General features: G+C 47.3%; 1 protein-coding gene across 2 annotated transcripts in view; it reads right to left on the bottom strand.

Moving 5' to 3' along the window:
• Positions 1-25422, bottom strand: part of Nolo (ADAMTS-like no long nerve cord) — a 169142-nt gene that overhangs the window by 16922 nt on the left and 126798 nt on the right. For both annotated transcript variants that reach the window (XM_076895142.1, XM_076895143.1), the window contains exons 5-9: positions 17964-18290; positions 10397-10538; positions 9423-9555; positions 3045-3147; positions 774-872 (exon numbers count right to left, since the gene is read on the bottom strand). In XM_076895142.1, coding sequence (XP_076751257.1) covers positions 774-872; positions 3045-3147; positions 9423-9555; positions 10397-10538; positions 17964-18290 — 804 coding nt within the window. The remainder of the gene's footprint in view (positions 1-773; positions 873-3044; positions 3148-9422; positions 9556-10396; positions 10539-17963; positions 18291-25422) is intronic.

The following is a 25422-nucleotide window of genomic DNA, read 5'->3' as shown; positions in this document are numbered from 1 at the left end:
GGTACACCATAAAGCACTTGCACGAAGAATAAAGAAGATTAAACGGTTTTTTACGAACGATTCGGTTGGGGCGATTCAAAATTTTACGCTGATCAAAGAAACGTGAAACAGTATCCTGTGGCTGCTTCAGATAACGTTAACCCACAGCGAAACGCGATAACAAAATATCCGGCTCGCACAAAGCAAATTGTAGAACGAGTTTCATTTCCCTTTGCAACAATCAGCGTGACCTGTTTACTGTTCCCGGAGGAAATCGGATTTTCTGATGCGAATAGACAGATATAACCGGATAGAGGAAGGTTACACGTTCGTACGCCTCATCTTCGAAGCCTGTTAACGTCCTTTTAAGAGACAAAAGGTCCGTCTAACTTGCATAACGATTTTAACCTCGCCAGATAGAAATTATTCCCCCGATGTTTATTCCACGCAAAATTACGCACGTTTATCGTGTGCTCTGAAATCGGACAATTTTGTCACGTGGAAATAATCAGCTTTTATCGATGCGCGAAAGAAGAGCGATTCAACGTCTGTACCCTACTCATCTTGAAAGGGTATTTAATATTTCTCTGGCTCAACCGACTGTAGGTCGAAATACCGTCACACTAGGTGGCAATAAATACTCTTCTAGTTTCTAGAGTCTCGTAGAGCCCTAATTCCGGACGGAACATTCTGGCCTGTCTGCACGGACACCAGTTCTTGTGCTCGTTTCGCATACTCACGAGCTGTGCGAGATGGTCGCGAAGTTCCGGTACCAGAGATCGCCTCGTACTTACCTCGCTCCATTTATCGGTCTCCCACATAGGGCACGAGACGGTGTTGCAAGTCTCCTGATTACGGGGCCTGTGCGAGCTGTTGCACTTGTGGTCGGGTAGCTGGAACAATGGAAATTTAAAATTCTTATCAAATTCAATTTGCGAAGGACATTTCGATCCTATCGTCGGCTATGTACAAGGAGAGCGTAAGAACGAAGAAGGGAAGAGAGAAAGGAATGAGCGTTTCGTCCGGCGCCTGTTAGTGGACTCATCGGTACTTAGCCAACCCTCGTTGGGTTATTGTTAGATGCGCGGGTAGTGGAATCGGGTCAGAAGGTTCTTTTATACTAACTGAATGCTTAGGCGAGGATTCGCGGGAAAGTTGTAGCGTTGTACGATTCTCTCAGGGACGAGTGTAGAAGGCTATATTATTATTACACGAAAAGTAGTACGTTCCCTTTCTCGCTACAATACTTGGCACGTTCGAATGCATTATCACCCGGAATGTCGTCTGTAACAAGGAAAAGAAGCATGCCCGGACGGTTGAAATATATTTTCGTACACGACAAACCGATTTCGTACAATTTCAGTATTATATTCCAGATATTATATGCTCGGAAAAACATATGTCAGGCGTATTACATCCTCTTATCGCGGCCATTACATCTGCTATTACCGTCAGGAGAACCATCTACCCGTTGCTCGGTAGAGGCACAGAGGGGCCATCATAGAAGAAAATGCAAATCCTCGCGGTGCACGATACACGATGTCTAACCGTACGTATTTCCAGCGGTACGTGTGTTCCCGACCGTCCTCCGCCTCGGCTCTCGGATGAGAGGATTTTACGGTGGTTGACAGAGAACCGCGAGCGGTCCTTGCAGTTTAAACGAACCGAACTGGGTTAGGGTTCGTCGGTTTTCCCAGGTTGTCGTAGGAATGGACGGATGGACGGACGGATGGATGGATGGATAGACACGTATCCGCGCGACAGCTCCATGGCAGGCGGCGGGCGTGCTCCGAGCACGTCGTAAAGCCTCAAAGACGAAGGAAATTATTAACCTATTTATGCCGCGAGTTACCGCCGTGGATCCGTCCGGATTTATACGAAGCGAATTCAAGCCGGGGCCAGCGGATTACGAGCCGTAAAAGATTCTATGCACCGACGGGAACGAAACTCCGGCGATAAACCGGGACGAATTTTCGATTACGTTATCGTTATCGTGGCTCGCACGATCGGACCGCGGAAGTACACTTCGTGGCCGTAAATTTCGCAGACGAGTCTAGGCGAACCATTGAACTTTCGCTAAACCGAACGAAGCCACGTATTATACAGTGAAAATAAAATCTGATCGATTTCGCCGCCACGATGTCTTACTTTCTTCCGGTGCCGCTTGAAAAGCAATTTTCAGTCGCGCCTTTCTTGCGAAAAGTCAGTCGCACGCTCGGATTCGCGGTAAGATTGTTGAATTTTCTCATTCCGAGATGAATATAAACAGAATTATTATTGATACGTGTCCTGTTTTAATTTTATGAAGAAAGTTTGCTTTGCTTAACCCCTTGCGCTCGAATGGCGATTCTCACTCGCCACGATGTTTCGCGTGGCAACTCGAGCGGCTGTATTTATGTTGACTTTCGTTATCTTCAATTGATAGATGCGAAGTATTGGTTCGAGAATGTGGTCCCTTAGGCTGTTTATGTCTTCGGTTGGAAAGTGACATTGTGACGTAAAATTCTACGACTGTAGTCCTGAATACGATGTGTCTAGCGTTAGTACAGCTTCGACGGTCGTAGGAAGCACACGTATCGCGAAATTTTCCACCACCCGTTTTTAATTTCGAGCAAGTGTAAACAGTGTATATGACGTATCGGATGTGAGAAATAGAAAAATTAATGTAATAGACAGTGAATCCGGAAGTAGCAGCGATGACCCACAAGATCTTCAGACTACCTTGACTACCATCAAGACTTCAGAATACCTTGGTAAGTGTTTTCTAAAATATTACAATTACACAGAACTTGAACTCCGATAATTATCTTTTTCAAGAATGTAAACACAGATAATATATCAATATATAACACTTTCGTATGTTAATTCTTCTGTAAATTCATTTACGCGCGAAATTGTCTCGAGTTGCAACGCCGCCGACCAAAAAAGTCGTCGAGCACAAAGGGTTAAAATTGGGAAACTTTTCTTGGAGGTACGATTGTATCGGAAACTCCTCGAGGAACGTGGTTAATATAAAGGGATTCCGCGTGTTTAAATTACCCATATCCGAGCTCTTATCTGCCTACCTTGGTAGTCTCATTGCCGTTCTCCTCGGTACAGAAAATGGTTCTGGTTCTCGATCCACCTCCGCAGCTAGCGCTGCACATGCTCCACTCGCCGGCTACCCATCTAGAAATGTAAAAAAGAATCAATTGAAACGCGGGTCGCCTAGCTGGCAAGAAGCTCGGTTGTTACATAATATTCCGCGTTTACGAGTTCAAGCTCGATATCGCTGTTCCTTCTGCTAAACATTACTCTCGGCTGATACGAAGCACTTTTTCTCCCGCGCGAGGAGGGATACGGGGTGTTAACTACCAGTGGTACACGTCACGCTAAACAAGGGTTAGAGATATTATTCATCGAGAAGGATTTTCTTTTAACGATATACATAAATCATTAACTTATTATTCGAAGAGATGTATGAGGTCGTTTAAAATTCGTGCATCGCCCTCGATAATCCTAACATTTGCATTCCCTTTTTCCAGAGAGGCGAACACTTTTGTCGACGAGTAGAAAGGGCCGGGAAATGGCCAACGCGGACGGCAGGTCGGTGATATTTTTAATATTTTCAGAGGTCTCTGGCTTGGAAATCCGAATTACACGGTTTCCACGAGCACTTTGAAACCGTTTGAAAAGCCCCGACAGTTGAATTAAAATCGAGAGCTTTTCCTTCGACGAGGCTCTCGTTCAGTCGGAAGTCATCTTTGATACCGTCGGGGTGATCGGGTCTCGGGATTTTCGTCGTTAAAAGCGCGCATATACAAATCGCGGACGAGAGCGTTTCAATCGAGGATCGATATTTACAACGCGAAGCTAATTGGTAGCTATTTTCGCAAGGGAACCTCTTTCCTGGTCAAAGTTGCTTTCGACACGTTCGACGGAATTTCCGATCGAAAGCGGAAGTTCGCAGCAAGCAACCGATTGACGTCGAATCACTACATCGTGAGCTTAAATTAAAACGGTGTACGAATACGGGCGTACATTTTTAAACGTTCGAAATTACCAAATGACCGTTGATCGAAACTCGTCAGGACCAGGTTTGGTTCGATTCTAACTCGACGGCGAGTGCTCGTCTATTTCGGAAGCGATAATCAACGGGAACTGGAAACGGCTTCTTGAAGCAATTGAATCGACATTAATCGCCGTGGGCTTATTCAACTTCCGTTGTATCGCGTGTCGAGTAAGTAAAAGTGTTCGCAAGTAGTCAGACAAAGCCATCGATCACCGCTAACGTGAAACTTTTGCTCGATACGCGGCGAGTCGTGTCGCTTTCGTTCGCATGAAACACGTGTACAGCCGCCTCGATTATCCTTCTGTGTCTACGTGTTTACCACATATATTATAATCATGTCTCGCGTCTGTAGTGGCTGCGTCTAAAATTGGATGCTTTCTGATTACGGAAAAGTTGCATATGCGCGAACAGATTGTCCTTTTATTCCTCCAGACTACTAAAGAGAAACTGTCCCTCTTTTTAATTCGCGTTACCCGGCCGATTGGACGTCTCTGGTATTTTTCCTCGCGAACCGCAATATCCGTTCGTGATTCCCCTCTGTTTGTCGTGTACAACTGTCAACCAGATGTTTAATTACCCTCTCTGTAGAGATTATATGCCCAGACGGTGTACACGGTTCTGGCCGATCGATGTTAGCGGCCGGATCGCGAGATTAATCGTCAAATGTACCGGAAAACGCTTAATGGAATTTAATTGGGCCTGTATCCCTGGCACGACATGGAATAATAGCCGTTGAAGTATTCAGTGGCTTAATACACAGTTGCGGTGGTAGGCAGCGGTTTAGGATCCCCGGTACTCCTGGGGGATGGCTGAAACGCCGACCACTTGCCTGGCCTGGCTGAACCGAATTAAACTAAATTCTCGGCCGGGCCAATTAGCACCAATTTAACGTTGACAAGGCCTGCTCCACTCGCGATTTATTAACCATCGTTGCCTGTTAACGTCGCAAAATCGCACCGCCATTTCTACCGTGCGTTCCTCTCGATTTTTCACCTCCGATCGAACGATCGTCGCGTCCCGCCGTTTCGCCGCAGAAATATTTGCGATTAACGAAGAAGGTCGCCCGTTGAATTATTCATAGCCAATTACGATGATTGCAACCTCGCTTCGGAAACCATTCTATCGAACGCTGCTTTATATTGGCAGTGGAGTAATATATATTGTTTTCTTTTTACTATAAAATTATTCTAAAAATCTCGGTAGAGTATTTGAAGGGAGACGGGGTTCTTCGATGTTAAGAGTAATAAGAGGGGTGGGCAGATAGTTAGAGTTTGCATAAAAGAATGGAAACATGAAATTCAGGCGAATCGAGTGGCACGTTCGAAAGGTAGCATCGTAGGAGGAGCAGTCTCTTCCTCGCAAAGCATCCTCGTAAGATCGGACAAGGCCAAAAAAGAGAAGACTCACGTGACTCGTCTTTTGCGAGAAGTTCGAGAGTTCTGGTAACTCGAGCCACTCGAGATTCTAGTTGGCGCAGCGTTAACCGCGGAGTTCCTACGGCTACGTGGATCGTCCAACCGGCGAAGTTTCCCCGTTCTGACTGTATATAATAACGTTAAACAGCGACCAGGGCACAACAGAGGATAGAATGCTTGACGGAGTTTTCATAAACTGTCTAACAAACGTCCTCTGTTTGTCGAGCATCTCGCGCGTGTCTCTTGGAATCGAGCGAAATTACACACGAAACTGGACAAATTCGTCGAGCATTAGAACAGGTTCGTTTCGCCGCCGAGGGAAATAAAGGGCCCCTTTTCCATCTCCGTTCAAGACGGCTGGACGTTTTGAAAATGGCGAATTCACGCTTGAAACGAGAAATATTGTGGCGCCGGAGACGAAAGCATTCGCTTCCATTTATAGGATGGCAACGTATTTTTCTTCAGCCACTGAGCTTCAGTCGGCTATTGTGGTATTTTGTTCTCGGTATTTGAATGAAAATAGATAAAGAATTACCGCGATATTTCTTATTCGAGCGTGTCCAAAGGAACGAAAATTTTAATAGTTTCCCGCCTTGAAAAATGTTTCCACAGTCAGGAATTGCGTCAATACGTTAATATTTTTTCTATAAATTCATAATCTCAATATACAGAGTCGAAGAGCGAATGACACATGATTATTGACCGATTCAGTTTAACGATAACATTGTTATCCAGTTTGACAATAATATTGTTAGCTTGCATCGATGCTTCAACGGCAATCCTTTAATATCAGCGATATAGTCAATATTTGTCGGTATTAACAACGTTATTGATTGGGCACGGTCGTCGGGGAGCTTACATTTCATCGCTAGATCGCAGATGTTTATGCGTTTGCGCGATATTTGAATGTACAGGAACCATATAACATGGAGGAATACGCAAATAACTCCAAATAAAATACAATTGACAATATTTAAAGGAAGGAATCTTTAATTGAGAGATCTATTCATTGGACCTTGGTAATATCGATTTCGCAGCCGTTCTATTAACAAAATGGAACGAGTTCACCGCTAATGGCGAATTCGATCCCCGCGATAGTCGAATAAGTTCGAATTGAAACAGAGACAGAGGGCGAGCCAGCGGAAAGGCGAGGCAAATTCAACGAGGATAAACGTCGATTGACAAGAGATCCACTTTCGTGGATATCGAGCCATAATTTCGATCACAAAGGAGCGGGTCCGATACGTGCACGCCTCTGCACGTTTCAACGACGTGCTATGTTTCCATCCGGTGCTGTATATCCAGTAAGAATGGTTCGCGGCGAGTTTTTTGTTCGGACTTGGTCGTGGACGGTAGTGTCTCCCCGTACGGAGAACGATTCTCATCGGGAGCGAGCTTTAAAGCGCCGTTTTTATCCCCCTTTCCTTTATCCGGACAAAGAACAGGCCGTATCATCCCGAGAACTAAGATTGTTTCTTCGAAAAAATATCCTCGGGACGTCTTCCCCCTCCAGCCCCCTGTTTCCTTCTCGTTATCCTCGCTCGATCGTTACGCTTTATCGCGAGCAGTTTCAGCCCCGTCTGGACGTCCGCGGTATGAATCAGAGAAATAAGTTTGTCTTTCTGTGTCCAGTACGTCCTCCGAAAGGAATCAAATTTGACGATTGAAGAATACGCGAAGAAACTGTTCCCCTCGTTTGAAAATATAATTGAAACATCACGGTAACACGAAGCCAATAGCTGTTTGTTCGTTGTAGCAATTCCAGTCCCGAAATCGTGCATCAAATGTTCGCCGGAAAGGGAAGCCCTAGTTAGCGGTAGCATTTATCAACGCGTTTAACAGAGGTTTCCTGGGTTTCGTAATTTTTCGAATTTCCGGGTGAAAAGGATCCTCTTCGGTCGGCAATAAATTTGCTGCGAATTTCTGCATTACGCGGCCACCCTCCGGGGTAAGAACAAAAGCACACGCTCGCGCAGAAACCGAGGGGCTGTGGGAAATAAACTATCCGGCTTGTACTCCGTGTTGGTTGTATCGTCGGCGGGAGAGGAGCGCGGCACAACAGGAGTCGCCGTTCGCGTAAAAGTCGAAAGATTCCTCTAAATAACTTTTTCAGGGGCTCCGGGACGAGCGGATCCAACGACGCGCCCCAGCCCCCGGGTTCTTTATGGCCGTACGGATCGTTTCGCGGAGTTACTCTTACGACGATTCTGATCGCGATGTCTGGAGGAAGAAACGCGCTTTACGTGCCCGCGATCCGCTGGCTCCCAGGAAAAACAGTCATATCGCCGGACGAATTGTTTGCCCGGGAGTCAGCGAACTCTTGTTTGCCCTGGGCTGTTCGCCCGTGTTTCATCGACTACGAGACGCGGATCGGTATTATGGTGGGAAAAAAGCTGAAAAATGCGAGCGACGTAAAATGTTCTAAGGGACGAAGGATATTGAGAGAGGAGGAGCGCGGCGATGTGTCTTTTTTCCGGTTGTTTTTTTACGATGTTTAATGAAGAGCGAGGAGCTGACAGAAAATGCCGTTGAAATTTCGATGAGGCGAGGGACGCCTTTGATATTACACGGGATAGTGGAACTGACGGGCGGAGTTAATGATTTTTACTGGGGTATCGCGAGTATTAAAAAATATTCGATGGGAAAATCTTCCGGGAAGTGTGTCAACACGAGTAACTTGCCTCTTAACGCGATATCAAAGAGCCGGGATCGGAGAATGAAGAAAATAAAAAATCCAACCTCGTATCAGCTCGAGTTGCCGGGAATTCGTGCATCGATACTGTCGAACAAGTAAACTGTCACGCCTGACCGATTTCACTCCCTTGCTATTTCGCGGAGGCCACTGTACCAGCCCCGTTTCGATATTCAGCGAGCGCTACTCGCGGCTAAAGTGTTCGCAATCGGTGCTTTCCACATAGAGAAAAGGAGAATGGAGGAGAGGAAGAGAGAGAAAGTGGTGGAGAGACCAGAGAGAAAGAAGGGTGTGCCTCTCTCTGGGTGGAAGGGACTGGGAGCTTGTTTTTCCAGGTCTCTTTCAGAAAGAGGCCCGGCGGGCTTTCGCTCTTTCCCTCTCCGCCGACTAATGGCCGTTCAGTCCGCTTGAAAGCTCCTGGCCATCGTTTCCAAGCCCGTATTGCGAGTCTGAACGGGCAACGTATCCATTTCTGCACGATCCCCCGTTGCACGCGTGCAGGTGCATAGCCGCGCGCCACCCACCCACGCGGGTTGTTCAACAATAATCGGGACTGGTTGGCTGCTTGGTCGGTTGCTTTGTTCGCGGGGCCCGCGGCGAGGAAATTGGTCAGAGTGGAAGATTGGCCGGCGTTAATTCCAAAAGTGGGAGTCGCGATTTCACGAACGGCACGTGGGAAATACGGAAATTTCCGGAGCAGCCGAGCGAACGTGCTCTTCGAGTTTAAACATTCCTCGGTCCGCTCGTAACACGGAAACGCTTCGATCTTCGACCGGGTCGCGCGATTAGAAAGGCTTTAACGAACGAAGTTGCCAATCGTTTTCAATTCGACACGCGTGACTCTCTCGGACGTCGAGCTTTCGACGAACGATACAAAAGAAAAGCGATCGCGAGCGATTGAATCTCGGAGCTTCGAATTCCGCAATTGCCACCAGGTCAAAGGCATCAGTCTCCTCGCAAGTGCAGGCGTGTAAGATCGAATCTTTCTCGTGGCGACGGCGGAGCAAAACGACGTGAAATCGGAACGCGAAGCGTCAGCGCCGGCCTCGACGGAGCCGGTGGCTTTTCACCAGCTGGTGGCGTACTAACACGCGATCCGTGACGCGCGGAAAAATTCGCGGAACAATCCGTCAAACGAAAGCGCCCTTTGTGCCGGCTCGCGCACCCGTATTCGAGGGCACACCGCGTTCCATTTCGATACGAAAATCCGTGCCGTTGGTCCGCAGCGTTCTTTGACGCGGGCCAATGTGTGCACGCAGGCCAGACGTCAGGAAAGCGTACTCACTTTGCGGTGCAGGGGTGCGTGTTACACGGCATCAGAGTCTTCTCCGGTCGGTTGTCCGGATCGCAATAGCTATCGTCTACCACGTTCTCGTCCGGTCCGATATCTTTGCACACCGCCATCGCTATGTTGAAGCCTACGGGAAGACGAGAAATTGCATTTTAACTTGAGATTTACGGACGATAAGCTCGAAGAGTCTACTCTCGTCTCTTCTCTCGTACGGATCGCGCGTTTATTTCGCTGGTTGTCAACTGGCGCGAGGAAATGTTACCATCGTACGCGATAAAATGACACCGGGCACGCGTTAATGAGACACGCGATTCGACATTGATTGATTGGTGCATCATCGAGCCGGAATGGAAATGTAGAACGAACTGTTTTGATGGAACTGACGTATCTCCGATAAAGTTTCATCGTTTATGAAGCTTTTCATTTCCATCTTTACGCGGACCGTCGACGAGACTGTTTATGAAAATCTATGACGGTTGAAGTTCGCGCAATACAGCGCGCAATTCCGCCGCGAACGATATATCTCCATTTGAGGAAGATACCAGGAATCTCCTTTAAATTTTAACGGTATTTTCCACTTTAGAAAACAGTGCCATCAATATACATAATCTAGAACGATCGCATTAAACGTTTTAAACCGAGCACGAAAAGGGGGCGGTTGAAAAAAGGAAGCGGAAAAAGTAAAAAGAAAAAGCACAAATGAAAATTTAATCCCCCCGCGATCTTCTATCGCGAAACGAGAGCTCTCCTGCAGCGACCAAGGAGCAAAACAATCCCGAGCCAAGGCGTATTATCGCGATAGGTGGGGAAATCAACCGGGCTAATTATTAATTTTGGCAAAGGGCCTCGTGAAACGCTCGAAGTTCATTAGAATTCATTGGCTCCCAGCGCCGATGTAAATGGACTAGCCGCCGGGTGAACTAATTGTAAGTGCTCCGAGCGAATGAACTTCCTAACCGACCACTCACCTCCGCCGCATGATTTCGAGCAAGCGGATATCGATTCCAAACTCCACGAGTATCGCGATTGGCAGCTCGATCCGTTTCCGCCGCACACGCCGCACGCGTCCGTGTTCTTGTTGCTGCCGACTCGCAGGTCGCAGCCGACTTTCTGAAACAGAAATTCCAAGCTCGATTAGTATAACGATCGCCTTTCCCCGCGCCGAGTGCCACTCGCATGAAAGTGCTTACTTGCGCCGCGTCGGTTTCGTTAACAACGAGAGAAGAAACGCGATGGCGAGGATTTTTCATGAAATTTCAACAATTTCAGATTTCGCAGCAAGAAGTTGCTGGTAAATCAATATTTAAATTCCACGGTCCGGGCTAAGGTCTCCGTTTTACAGCAAATCAAAGCGATAGGTCCTGGCGGGCGCATAATCTAAGGACGATCCCGCGCTATGTCACGTTCCCTTGGGACCAATCGCTTCGACTCGCAATAAACTAGAAACTCTAACTCGGTCTCCTGGTACCAAGCTGGTTGAAACGCGAAACAAATTTCTGCTGTTCGTTCTATAATGTTTTGCGTCTACAATTTCCCCTTATCGCGGGACCGAACGGAAAAAATGAAACGAATCGCGTAGCCCCGACCAGTGGTGACAGGGATTCGAACGTCGACACGTCAAAGCGTGAAAGATTAATCAATGAAACGAAAAGCCGAACAGTCGAACATCGCTCTGCAGAATCTGAATGCAACCTCCCGCGTTACCGCTGCCTGCGCTCTTCCAACGTTGTTCTGTACAAATTTAGCAGCATCTTTCGGGAAGAACGAAGAAGCAGTAAGAAGGGAAAAAGGAAACAAACGAGAAGCTGACGTCGATTCCTGACCTGGCTCGGACGGCAAACTGATTTGTCATTCAGGCTGCATTGAGGTCTGCTCCGAGGTCGGGAAGTACATTATTCATCCCTTATCCAGGCGAGAAGAGCGAACCAAACTGGTGGCAAAGGTGCCAGGCGAAGGGCGAACGAGGCGAGGAAGGATACGGATGGGACGGGAGGGTGAAATGGGGAGACACGAGCCTAACGAGATTCCCTGAAGCGGGATCGACTCTGTATGCGACCGGATGATCCAAGATTTCGACAATTTTCGCCGATTTGAATAAATCTTTGCAACGATCGTCCCAACGTTTACCAAATATCGAACGTATTCTACAAAACCTGGTATCGATATCGCAGTGGACGGGAAAAGCTCGCTGCGTGAGTTTTGCCAGTGGCTAATATTCAATTCCGAGCTTGGCGGGAATTTTTCGCAAAATTCCGTCAATCTCTTGTCTGGTTTAAGTGAAAGCTGGCGTAACGCGCACCCCGTCCTTTCACCGGGAGCACGTCCGCCCTTCGCTAGCATTTAGAAACTGCATTCACACTTCAGCGAGAATTCTTCGACAGTTGGAGGGTGCGTTCCTTGCCAGGGGAATTCGCATGGGAAGTTACTTTAGCGAATCATGTTCCGCGACGTGAAAAAAGGTCGAAAACGCGGAAAGGAGTAAGAGGAAAAAAGAAGGAAAGAGGAAGAACGGCGGAGGAAAGGTTGGATACGAGTAAAAGAAAAGGAGGGGGCACTTAATGGCAGGGGAGTTTACCCATTCGCGTGAACCATGATTTAACGGAGCCGCTGAATGGTGTCATAATTCCGGTTAAAAAGAGCTTGTGCAGCCTCGAGAAATCGAACAGAATGCGGACGAGTGTTCGCGATACTGGCAGGACGAATTGAGATTTAATTTTACACGAGACCGGATTCGTGCCGCGACCTTTCTTCCCTCTATGCACCGTTGCACGTATGCATCCATTGTATACGTGTGCGGTAGGTCGATCTCGAGTGCACCGCTGGGAGTTCGAATGGAGTTTAAATCTGGGATACGCGATTTCAACAACACGCCCAAACAACGTTACTCGTTTTGTCTCCTCCTGTTTTTTCCCCTCTTCTAACCTTGTTGTTAAAACTGAATTGTTTAACCTCGCTTACCAGGAATACGATCCTGGAAAGCGTTATTCGGAGACTCGTTATGAATCGCGTGACGCGCGTCACGTGGACAAGATTTCCGTTCCAAGCTTTTTTCCCGTCTGCTCTTTTTTAATGGAAGCTTCGTATCGAAGTAGATGGGAGCTTTTATCAGGCAGGTCGTGGCAATCGGTGCATACGTATTCGCGTTATTTTAACGCCATTGTCGCCAACGTTTATGGAAGCAACAGTTATGGAAGTACTATTTTTATGCGGGCAAATACGATTTTTGAGCTCTCCGAACGAAGAAGCGGTGGATGGCTAAGATAAGCAGGGAGAATTGGAAACGACTCCAGCGAAAGCATTTTGGAGCCGTAAAAAATTCATAGGGATTCTTTGGCTGTCGTTGAATTTCGACCGGAGTCTGGCGATTTTTAGACTCTGTCAGGGACAAACGTGAAAGGGACAGGTCGCGCTTGCACACGTCGAGCGTATTCACACGTACGCGGTCGCGTGTCTCTGTCCATAGCGGGCGAGCGCGCGCGCAAACAGAATGGGGGAGACACACAATATGGACGGCGCAGGATTAGGTTTACTTTGCCCGAGAAGTGGAAACCTGCAGCGGAGCCCCGTAATTGAAGGATAGGACCATCGAAGCAACCGGTTATTTCTCCAGGTAAACAAGCCAAGAGAAACGGCCAGCCGGTCGGGCGTGCAAAATGAAATATCGCGGAACTTAACGGCGCCGATCCTCCACTCTCGCAATCCTGGACTGTCCGCGCTCGATCCGTGCAAATAATGCCTTTACATCCGGTAAATACCTCGCCAATGACCGTTTATGACCCGGAGAGTAGAAGCGCTCGCCTCGAAACTCCACGAGATTCTTCGGATTCCACGAGAAGGTCCGCGAATAAATTATCCAACCGGGAAAGGGCTCGTTCCGTAGGAATTCAATGGTCGAACACTGAATTCGATTACTCGCCTTGCCTGAAGACCGAAGCTAACAAGGGGAGAATTTTCTTCCGCAGCATCCATGCACCATGCTTCGTTTAATGAGACCAGTTGGAACGGATAAATAAAACAAATCGATGCCGATACGATGGAGGGCGTTGCGGATACGATGGATTCGGCTATTGCCTCGAGGAGAAAGTACGAGACCACGGGAGAACTGCGGAAAAATCGCGATCGACAACCCCTTTCTTCCACCGTTAGATAACAAGATCTCGGTAGGAGGGTTAACCGGTGACTCCCGCGACTTTCCGTCCCTTGGCTATTTCGTTACGTAAATTTGACTGGCTTTCAATTATTCAAACCGGCTTTCAAGGTTCCATTCGAAACTCTGTACATCTACCACGACCCTCGCTGCCCACTGGAGTTAGCCCATTACGCTCGATACACCCTTTACCCCGCTACGAACTCTCAGCACCGTTCGCGTTGCGCTTCCCCGTCCAACCATTCCCCCCTCACCCCCAGCGCTTCTTTTCTCTACACTTGTTTCTCCCTTTTAACACAGTTTCCGGGAGAATGGGATTTTCTAGCTGCAGACGGGCTCGATCACTTTGTCCGCCTTATTCTGCCCGTTTCCACTGAAACGGCTGAATTTATCGCGCAGCCGCCAAACTACTTTTGTATACCCGTTAATTCCACGCGTGCCATTTTACGCCTACCGTGTCCTTCTTTAAAATGTGTTATGCACGTCAATCTATTTGTTGTATCTACGAGCCATTGGGAAGTTTGAGTAGTTGAGTAATTTGTGGTACTTTACATTATCAAGTTTGTAGTTTAGATACTTAATGAAGGCACCTGTTAAAGCGTACTTCCACCTAAGTAGTTAGCGTAAACTATGTGTATATCGTAGAATTATTGGACGAAACTATGAATAATTACCCATTTAGCGCAATAAAATTTGCTCGTGTTCTAACAGCGAACCCATACTCGGCAAGTACGTTGGTGGAAGTACGCACAGACATCATGGGAGATTTGCATTATGAGTTATCCAAGCGTGCACGCGAGAACGGACGCGAAACAACTGGAGGAATTTCCGGGGGTGGAAAGCAAACTCTAACGAGTCGCGATAGCACAAAAGCGTCGCGCACTTATCGAGCATGTCCAACGTGGGAGAAGAGAACTCGCAGGCGCTTTAATAATGCAAAACCAGTTTGCGTTTACCAGAGCTCGGTTAGTGCTTAATTACGTAGACGCGTCCGCTGATTAGATATTGTCCTTCCAACTTCGCCGCCACTGTCGCCGCTATGAAATCCCGTTAATTATTTCTTGGTGTCCTCTTGGATACTCGCGTGAACCGTCTACGCGTGTCTTTAGTTCCCTCACGTTGGTCCTCGATACCGGAAGAACTTCTTTACCTAAACCTCGTGCTTCGAACTCTCCCACCAGCTTTCAATTAAACTTTTTTAATTACACCGAGGGACGTTAGGTTTTCCGATTGACTCGTTAGCTGCCGGCGAATTTCGATTCGCGAATCTCGCAGGTCGCGTGAAAAGTCCGCGCTGTCTGGTTTTACCAAGAAATTCCACGAGTTGGAAATTTGCGATATAACTCCGTGGACAACGAGGCATCTTTAAAGTGCTTGGTCGGAGTGGATAAAACAACGAACAATATCAATATTGATAAACGTCATTTGCTGCCAGCGTTCGCCAAGTTGCGACAGGTCGCGACCACTTAAGGAGCTAATCGACCAAGTAACCCTCTCTAGACGTGGTTTGTCTCTCGGTACACAAGCTCGCCAACGGTGCAAAGTACGATCGAATTAATTTAATGGACGAGAAGTGCGGGCGTCTCGACGCACCCAAGGCAAATATTGGCCGAGGACGAGCGGACGGTGCCTCGTTAGCCCGCCATTTTAGTTGCCCGTTGAAAAACACGGTCGCGTAGAATCGTGGACAGAAAAGCAAAAGTTATAAATAAGTTTTGTACGAGTCCAGCCAAGAGGGCAGGAGGATAGAGGGCGCCGCTGTATGCACCACCTGAGTAAATTTCCGGGCCTCGAGTTTCCGCCGGAACTTTCGTCTTTCTTCGCCAAGTTTCGACAAGGGACGCCGCAATTGCGACTTAATTCTTAACCGACGCTTTCGCCGTAATCCTGAGCAGGGGGCTCGCGTATTTAAAACTCCTATCTACCTGCTTTTCATTAATTATCCGTCAGTCGAGTGGCTTCCGCAATTCCTAGAACGCGAATATAAACTAGGCGGTTTCTACGAACGGGCGAAAGAGACGACACGGATAGACGGATAGATAATACCTGGTTGGTCGGCTGAAAGCACTATTTTCACGTTTTCCCATGAAAATGTAAAGCTCGTCGGAAGATGCAAATAGATGTTTAAATATGGAAATATTTCAAACACTGTGCACACGTTTGCGTTACATCGTATTACGATCGCAATTTTGACGGTTCGCTTTCTGATAAATACACCGTCGCACTCTAGCGTTCACTGTGTTGGTTTCACGGCTCGAAAGAGTTTGGCAAACGTACGATTTAACACAACTAAAGAATTTTGTTTAGAAGCTCGCAAATATGGCACTGTGTGAATTTCAAAGACATCTGTGCATCTACGGTAGATGCAGTTAACTTCAAACGTAGCGAAAATATGTGCGAGTGTGTAGGTGTACGTTAAACGTATATTAATGGCACGATGAAAGTTGCAAATGAAAACTTCAAAATTTTATCGTGTTCCACAAGCGCATGCATTATTAAGCGCTCGATGAGAACGTGTTTTCCCCTTGCTTTCAACGCTTTTAAAAAATCAGTATTTTGTTATAAACTGCGCTGTGATCATGATTTAGTATCGCGCGTTCGAAATTAGTGCGTTGAAATTCACCTGTTAATTGGACTGGTCAGTTTCCAAATTGTCTGACATATTACGCGTTGCGATCACTTCGCCTGTCTGACCATAGCGTGACCCATATCACTGCGCGCGGTGCAGTTGCAGGGTTTCGACCTAAACGTATCCTTTTATTACGATATGGTTAATGATAGGAGCAAGTAATACGCATTAATTATTAATCATTAATTATTAAATAATACGCATTAATTATTTCACCGTAGCTGCTATTAAATTCCGTCGTCAGACTATATAATTAGAGACAAACGGAACGAAGAATGAAGATAAGAATACGGGGACAAAATTTTCGAAGATGAAAATAGTTTTAATATTATGGTAAGTACAATTATAAAACTAGATATTTACTGTGGGTACGTTGCACGTTCGCCTTTAAATAAGCTACTTCGTTATGTACAAAAATGCATTGTATTTATATACGATGCATTATTGACGAAGCTCTCGTTAATGTTCTCGTAGATAATGTGTGTAACATTTCAAGCGGAAGATCAACGGTAACGCGTTATTATTGTAACGGAACGTGATAAACCTGGGCCGGGTTATCGACTGTTTAATTCCCAAAACGCGAGAATGGAGTTATTTTTGAAATGAATAGAGGAGCTTAAAAAGTACGGGTGGTTGTTTGCGCGATACTACCCCTTTCGACCCCGTCCGACGAATCGGTGACATTATTTTCGTTCGTTCCGGCGTTGTTTACTCGTTCACGAAATTACGGCGGCCGGGGAGTGTAATTTGTTCGCTGCAAATTTAATAAAGCATAATAATCCATCGGGGATGTCCATTATCGTTAATCAATTCGAAGACTGTTACACGTTTCAATTAGCAGCGAAACGAAGTTACATCCGGTCAAAGCAAATCGCGTCGAGGTTTCGCAGAGTGTGCGACAGGATCGATACGGGAATTTCTAGCGTGCCACGTCATTCAGGTGGTCCGCGTTTCGCGTCTTAAAGAGAAACTTCGCGATTGCAGATTTACAACCGCATCGATATCGTTTAATTAACACCGTCGTTACAAGACTGGTATTGATAAATTAAACAGTGGAAAGCGCCATTCTTTAATCCGATTCGATGACATTCTCTTTAAATATCCACAATTCCATGGACTATGAATTATTCATCGGGATGTATCTTCAACGACGAACCGAATGTATGAATGAATGATCGAACGAACGTGCGTACGAATAAGTGAACGAACGAGTAAGGTTTCAACATTTTTCTAGCTGACATTTAAACTTTCTACATCGAACCTTTATTTTTTCGATGCCGGCATCCCCTGGTTACCCTTCGGTTCTTCCCCGTGATATTTTTCAATTAATTCGTGTAATCGAATTTGTACCGTCGCGGCGGTTTCATGCCACGGTGCACTATGCTCGATTAAACGCGAGCCAGAAATCGCGCGTCGGGCGTGTGTAAAACACAAGATTGGATGGAGCGCGGTTTGGCAGGCCGAACTCGCAAACTTTCGCGCAAAGTACAAAATATGGCGCGTCGGAAGGGATACTGACAGGCCACAAAAATTGCTCTCTCGCGGGAGATAAACGTTTCCGGTAATCCACGTTCCCGGCGCCAACTTCCCCGGCATCGAACGAGCTACGACTCGCTTATCAAATTGGACCAAACGAACCTCTGTTGCTTTATGTACGAAGCGATCAGCGCGCGTTGTCCTCGGACAAATAAAACGACGGATAATCGTCACCCCTTTCATTTCATCTCCCCTAAGTTTGAAGAAAGTTGTATCCACTCACCATGCATTCACCATCGATGCAGACATCCGTGCCATCGGTGTAGCACTTGGTGCCATCGTCCACTTTGTCCGCCAGCTGGATGACGATCGTCTCCTCGCTGTCGAGCTGCAAAGCCTCGGTGGCGTCGCGCGGAAGCGTCTTTTCCGCGGACGTTTCCTGCCTGAGTCGATTCCCGGTGTTCTCCAACGATTGTTCGCCACGGCAGATCAAAGCGCACGGCCTGGCCGGATCGTAATGCGGATACCATTTCAGCAGCTGCCCGCTGTACGGCACGTCGTCGAACGAGGCGCATTGCTCCGCCCGGAAATCGTTCGCGTTCTCGCAGGGCTGCAATCAAAGGCGCGGATTTCGTCTTGAAACAGATCCCTCCAGGGGGTATCTGGATCGAGATGTAACCGTTATTTCGTTCTTTACATCGTGATCAAAGAGATTGAAATGGCAGCGTGAGGGGTTCATCTGAATGGCCGCATGATCCGATAATAAAGTTTTCTAAGAGAAATTGTTGTTCGAAGGACTGGGTGTCGTATTGTATGCGCGCAAAGTGCATTCATGCCACCGTGATCTGTACTTTGCGAAATAAACTGTAGCAGTTATTCACTAAAAAGTTCGCGTTTTTTTTTATCACCGCAGTCTAGGAACTTTATTATCACATTTGAAAGCGTACATCGTATTGGAAAATAAAGGGGATAGCGTCAGTGAACGTTGATTTATACAATTTTTATCTGCTGGGTATTTCGGAACATTTTTCGTGGCTGTAAATTTTTGCGCATTCCGCAGAGCGGTAATCAACTGCATTGTTTGATTTGATTTCACCCAAACAGTCCAACCGCGTAGCGAAAAGGGAAAAAAGCATCAACGATAAAATTGCGCGACTGCTAGCTTGCGAATCGTCCATTGTTCAATTTGTATCGTTTACATGGAAATTATTACGGCAACAAAGGGTCGTTTAAATAATTTCAGGATTATTTAACCGAGCCGGGGCAGTCGATACTTTGTCATTACGACTTTGGTTATCCGCAAACGCGTTAAACGAGGCGCGTCGACCAGCCTGGAAATCGTCCGGGATTTTCGCAGGGCGGAAACCAAAGGAACAGATTTCGCTGGGACGGATCGTTGCCCAATTAGGTCGGAGTATATTATCGACATTTCAAGACGTCCACTCTTTCGACGCGACACTGTTCGAGCGACGCGAACGTCCCCTTTAAGCCAACCGAACGATCGAATATTCCTGGCCAACCGAAACTAACCCCCGTCGCGTAATTTGCGGATTATTCGTATCTCGCTCGAAATTATTTAATCGCCACGATATAATACTCGCGCAAAGTTCACCGTGTGTTCGCCGTTGCTTTCGTGTAATTTCGAACCGCATTCTGTTCCGTTTAATCGGTTCGAGCACCCCTATCGGTCGCGCTGTCTTTTTTCCGTCCGCGAGAGCGAACATTGCGAGAGAGAACGAGAAGAGGCTCGAGCGTTGAACGAAAAATTAATTTACGGGAATGCGATCGTAAACGGGCACGTTTGCAGCGTGCGACCGGATTAAAAAGCGGTAGGCATTTCGTTCGTGTTCCATAATGTTCGATCGCGCGGAACCAGGGACGAGCTAGTCAACAAACTCAACCGTGCCGATGCCCGCTAATTATCGACGTAATTAACGGTCGGGTAATCAGATCGGATATGGCTCGGGGGCATTTCGATTGTGGGCACGTTTTTGCCCGACGCTGCTCGAGTTCGCTTCGAACGCTCCACTAGGAGCCGACGAACAGCGATGTAAATTGACGAAGGCAAAGGGTACATTCATTGTCGACCGTCCCATTCATTGTTGCGTCCAGTTTTCCAGTCGCTCTGATCGACTAGAATCGCGGAAGGGATCAAATGAATCGCCTTGATCAATCATCGACCGCAGCTTCTTTGCAGAAAAAATGACGGACGAAAGGAACGTCGACGTGCATCGAGATTCTAACGAGTACGATTATTTGTATTGTTTTAATCGAACGACGGGACGTGAAATGCCTCCGATATCTGGCGACGGAATTATTGTTCGCAGGGTTCATTGTATTAGAAGGTATCGAATACCCTCAAGATGTAATCCAGTTGTTCATCGATAGTTCCCAACGCAATGAGAAGTTTCAAATTCACCGCAGACACGAGAACCGAGTTGCATTTCGTGGATCCGGAACTTCGAGATGCGCGAACGAAGTTAAAACTTCGACCAGCGATACGACGAATTAACAAATTGTAACGCGCGTCACGTGTTACTCAAACAGCTAATCTGATTCACGTGTCCCACGAAGCTCTCGAATAAGGACGCGTTCGCCTGTAAAGAGGAAATAAGTCATAAACGCGCGTGACGACCCTCTCTGTATGGAAAAACGGTGCGCGACAGCCTATCTTTTCAGTAATTACTCGTCTCGACGAAAAATATAGAACGAGTACATCAAAGTTCCCTGTCACTTTCCGCGTTCTAACGAACCTGATTAACAACGCTGTCAATGGTAATTAATTAATGTGCTGGGTCGGCTGCAATTTAATTAGATCAGCTCCCGATTACGTAACTGCCCCTTTCCTCTTTCGTTATGAATTAATTCGGGATCGGAAACACCTCGAGTCCAGTTTAAAATACGAGCATAGCGAGTTTTCTATAAAAATTCCATGCGATATCATTCGAGCGATATCCTTTATCGTTGCCTCGATATCGCGGCTGGGGGAAAGCGTGTTTATGAAATCGATGGGTTATAACGTTTTCAATGGGACGACGGATCGAGACTTGCCCGCGGCCATGGTTTTTATTTCCGCGTCGACTCGCGTATTTTAGGCGCGAAAAATCGCTACCCCCGTTATTCTCTTTCATTTTATTTAATTTACGCTATTCTATTGCCAACGGGCCGTTTAATCCGCATACCAGTTTCTCTCCGTTCCGATTTCGATGAAAAAAAACGAGAGGGGGGGAATAACTTCTATCGAAATCCTTTCATTGCTACATTACATATTAACGAGTTAAATGAAATAAAGCAGATTTCCACGAAATATCCCTTTCAATGATCCGATTCCATTCAGAGAGATCGACTTGAAATTATTCCGCGAACAATTGCATTCGATCCTCGACGAAGATGAATGGAAAATGTCATTCAGACGTTGTTACAGTGGCGGCCATTTTCAGGCTAAAATTGACTCCATCAATGGGAAGCTTTTTTCCTCCGAACGCGTAACCAACGGGAAGAGCTGAAGCGCGCGGGCACACAGACGCGTTGGCTTTTGCATTTTTCGTCCGGTTCGTTTTTGCGCGGAAATCCCTCTCGTTTTATTTCACCCTCTACATCTGTCCCGGACCGACTCCCGCTCGCGCCCCGCCTCTCTCTCTCTCTTTTCACCCTGCAGTAGCTTCATCGTGGAACAGTGGCGTCGAATTACCCGGCGATCCATCATTTCCCGCATCCGGAATGCAAAACGCTACTTACGGGACACCTGTTACTGGCCGTTCCAAGCTGATAAAAAATTCGATGCATCGGCGGAAATAATGTCTGCCGCTAACTTGAACGAAGTACGCTCGACGATACGTGGCGCGAGGGTTAAACGGACAAGTTGTCTGTAAACGAGGGGATGCTAATGAAGGATAATCACATCTCGAGGGTAGTTATGTAACAGTCGTGGATCGCGTTAGTTCATCTCTCTAGTATTCTCGAGTGAGACGTTTCGCGCTCAAATTCCTGTCCAGTTGAATACAAAGGGAAAGAGAACGTATATCTCGAAAGGGCTGGGTATTAAAAAAATCGTCTGGAAAGTTTGACCTAATTTAGTATATTTTTCATCCTCTCCCGATCGTACCACGATCCCCATTGTATTCGGTACATAGATCTCGACGGTTCGCAGGATACCGTCACGGTAACATTGTCGCGCGTAGTTGGTTGGACGAATTTCATCGCGAACCCTGTTTCACATTCAGTAGCGGGGAAGAAGAAAGAGAGAGAAAAAAGAAAAACAGAACACGTTTCAGCATTGCAAAGGAGATCTCTTTATCCGCGAAACAGGAGACGGGGTGGACTATTCGCGGATTAAATGTACTACACGAGCATTACTCGCGCCACGTCCCGTGGATATTGCACACGGTATCTTTCATCTGTTATTTCAAAGAATTTCCGCTCCGAGGACGTTGTTATTTAGTCCACGGCAGTGAAAGTAATTTCGCGTGGGCTAAGAGAGGGTGACAGTTTCCCTCCGCCGGTCGTTCACTTTTCCTACGTTTACGCAGACACTACCCCCGTTGTTTCACCCGCCGCGGTCGACGTAGTGGAGCGGTTGAAATTCTTAATCCCCACGGGATTATATCATAATTATAACAATGGAATTCACCCACTGTTACTCCGTGTTAACATACTATTATCACCTCACTCGCGACAATTATTCAACGCTTCCGTTACGAGACAGAATTCTAGCTGCACCAGCTGCACCATTCAAAAACAAACCATTGACTTCCGTTCATGTTAATGTCCCCGAAATTTACATCCGCGTTAACCCCTCACTTTGATATTTAAATCGTTCTTTTCCTCTTTACTCCATCCCTCCGCCCCTCCCTCTTGTTCAGTCCGAATGCCTTAGAATTATACTAACAATATTCCATAGACTATGTGTACCCTTTCACCGAGAGTCGCAAGATTAGAGGATAAGCGCAGCAGAGACCGGAGGCTTTTTCGTCCAAGATAACCGACAGACGACGTCGCAGGAGACGCATTAGCCATTGTTTCCGGTTCAGGCAGGCGTAATCGGCTAAAACATCTGGCAAATGCCCTGCGGCGATTCGAGGGAACGATGGATGTAGAAACGTTCTCGCGTAATGAGTAGTTGAGATTCCTTGTTAAGAAGCGTCTCAACTCTGCACTGCGGCTTTCGCGGTTCCCAACACGGTTTCCCCCCCGAGTTCGCAAAGTTCCTACCCGTTACGCGCCTCTTTCGCTCCGTTTTCCAACCCTCGTTCCGCAAAGCAGGTTGCCACCACCCGTAACCAGACCCCGCGGACGCGCGTATCCTTTTCGACGACCGACGACGGTGCGGAAATCTGTCCGCGATACATCGTGGCACGCGTGCTAGTTTCCGTGCTTCCTTGCGTACCTGGAAAGTTTCGCGGATGAATAATTTCGCGGCTGAATTAAAAATTGAACGTAGCCACGAAGGGTTCTTACGAGGGTGGTAAAAGTTGCCGAAAGGGGAGCGAAGAGCGGAGGTACGGGAAGATGGGTTCCTCCTGGTACATTTTTAAGGCTGACGTTGTCTTTGCTCTGATTTTAGCAGTCTCGCGTCGAGTTTATGAAAATTCGTTTACTCTGCATGCGATAAGAAGTACTTTCGATCGGGTACAGTCGAAACTGTGGCCTGGAATGCGAGCGCTAAATATTTGCAACAGCACCGGGGGTGGGTATCCGTTATGCTAGAGCACACTTTGCTCGCATAATAGCAGGACGTATGTACGTACAGCGGATAGTTTGAACATCGAGCTATTCGGATAATGCCGAAGGTAATTAATAATTTCGGATAATCACGGACGTTCCAGAAATCCGAGTGCCCATCGTACGTGGGGTACGCGTTCGCGGGGTATCGACGTCAAAGGTAAACCCCGTGTAACCGGCGAAAATATAATTAAAAGCGGCGTACCGCGACGACGGGGATTCCGCTTTCCTCCGGCCCTTTCAGGAATTCGTTTCAAAGTATAAACGCGGCCAGGCGAGGCCAGCCCCGTCGAAAGAGAAACACAATCGCGGCGTAAATTACCAGAGGAACGTCGCTTCAAAGCGGACAGAAAGTAAGGAGAGAGTGCCGTGGCACGAAAAGCATCGTCCGTCCCGCGAACCATCCCAGGCGGCGGCGAGGGCGGTGGCGAAGAGGAGACGCGAGGAGGAAAGAATATGATTCACCTTCGACGATGTCAAAGTCGCGGAGAGTACGCGAGCCCGGCGAAATAGCTTATGAATAGCCGCTCATTGAGGCGCGGCACGAAATAAAGCAGAAAGCCGAGAATACGGCGGCCACCGCGGTTGCCTTCGTCGTCGTCGTCCGAGAATCGGACCTCGTATCTCTCGAGAAGATGGAAGTACGCCATTGGAGGCCATTTTCCTCGTACGGCGACCGAACGACGTCTCCACGACGACGGTATAAAGAGAGACAGACACAGGTATCCGTGGTCGTTGCCACCTTCTATGATAACGCGATATCACTTCCTCCCTTTTTCCTCTTTCTCTCTCTCTCTCTCTCTCTTTCTCACGTGGACTTGTCACGAAAAGAAAAAAACAGAACCAATGGTTGGAGGGAGGGATGGCTGGGGAATGCTCGCGAAAATGAAACGTTTCTAAAACGCGTCCAGAGCAAGTGGCTGCGAGCAATCCTGTTACCTGCACACGGGATTATTCGGGAAATTTGTGGAAATATGGTTTTCCGTCCAGTAGCCCTCTCTTGGTCGGGAGCAGTCGGGAATTTTCAGCTTCGTTTCCAACTTCGAAAATTACCTCCTGGGTATTGTACGGGGAGAATTGTGACGTATCGAATTCTACGATTGCCTGAAGAATTCCGGTTATTCACGGTGGCTCGAATATTTGGAAAATGTAGAAATTCTTCCGGCGGCAGGTAGTACCGAGCGTCGGGGGAAGATGGTTCCGCTTTAAGAAAACCTCTCGCGGCTCGAGGGGGATAAAAATGCCGAATACGCTCGCCAATTTTTACAGTGCCCTGTTCAAAATCGGGAATCGAACCTCGCACCGAAATTCTCCTCTGTAAACAAAATTCTAACTCGGGATCCTTGTATTACCGTTGATCGATAGTTCGCAACTGGGACCGGTAGGATGTTAGGGAGAGGAACACAGAGGGAAGAAAGGGCGACTGAGGAGTCCGGCACGTTTCTCGATTATCCGTATTTACGGAAATTCCGTGCACGTTACACCCGATAACTTTCGTAACGGATTACTCGTCCAAAGTTTCCGCCAGTCTGAGAGGAAGAGAGTAAAGACTAGATAGGGAAGGAACGGAGCTGAGGGTGAGAGAGAGAGAGAGAGAGAGGAGTTCACCCCAATAAACTACACCGAACGAATCGTCAATGCAGTCAAATGGACCCGGAGGGTTGCCATCGGTTCAAAGGGATGGGAACGTGTTCGTGTCCCAGGGAATTTTCATTCCACGGAATTTCTCGGTGACTCGGCTCGCCTCCGAGTAGTTTACACGGCGACCGCTCTTTTTCTTCGTCGGATGCGAGCTGCGAGCACGTTGGCCAGCCTCTTAGAATGTTTTCCTCGGTGAATACGCGAGTCCACTCTCGATTATGGAGCACAATGAGACGCTTCCGCTGGGCTAAATCAAGCGTGCGTGCTTCACAATTCGGGGTTGGAATTAAACGAAGCCCGCGCGATATAATCGAACGAAGGGCGATAAATTTATTCTCGTAACGGTCGTCGGAAAAGCGACGGTGTGTACTTTAAGAAAT

This window comes from Xylocopa sonorina, chromosome 5 (genome assembly GCF_050948175.1).
Source record: "Xylocopa sonorina isolate GNS202 chromosome 5, iyXylSono1_principal, whole genome shotgun sequence".
NCBI lineage: Eukaryota > Metazoa > Arthropoda > Insecta > Hymenoptera > Apidae > Xylocopa > Xylocopa sonorina.
The sequence above is the reverse complement of the archived record's forward strand: the minus strand, read 5'-3'. Positions and strand labels throughout refer to the sequence as shown.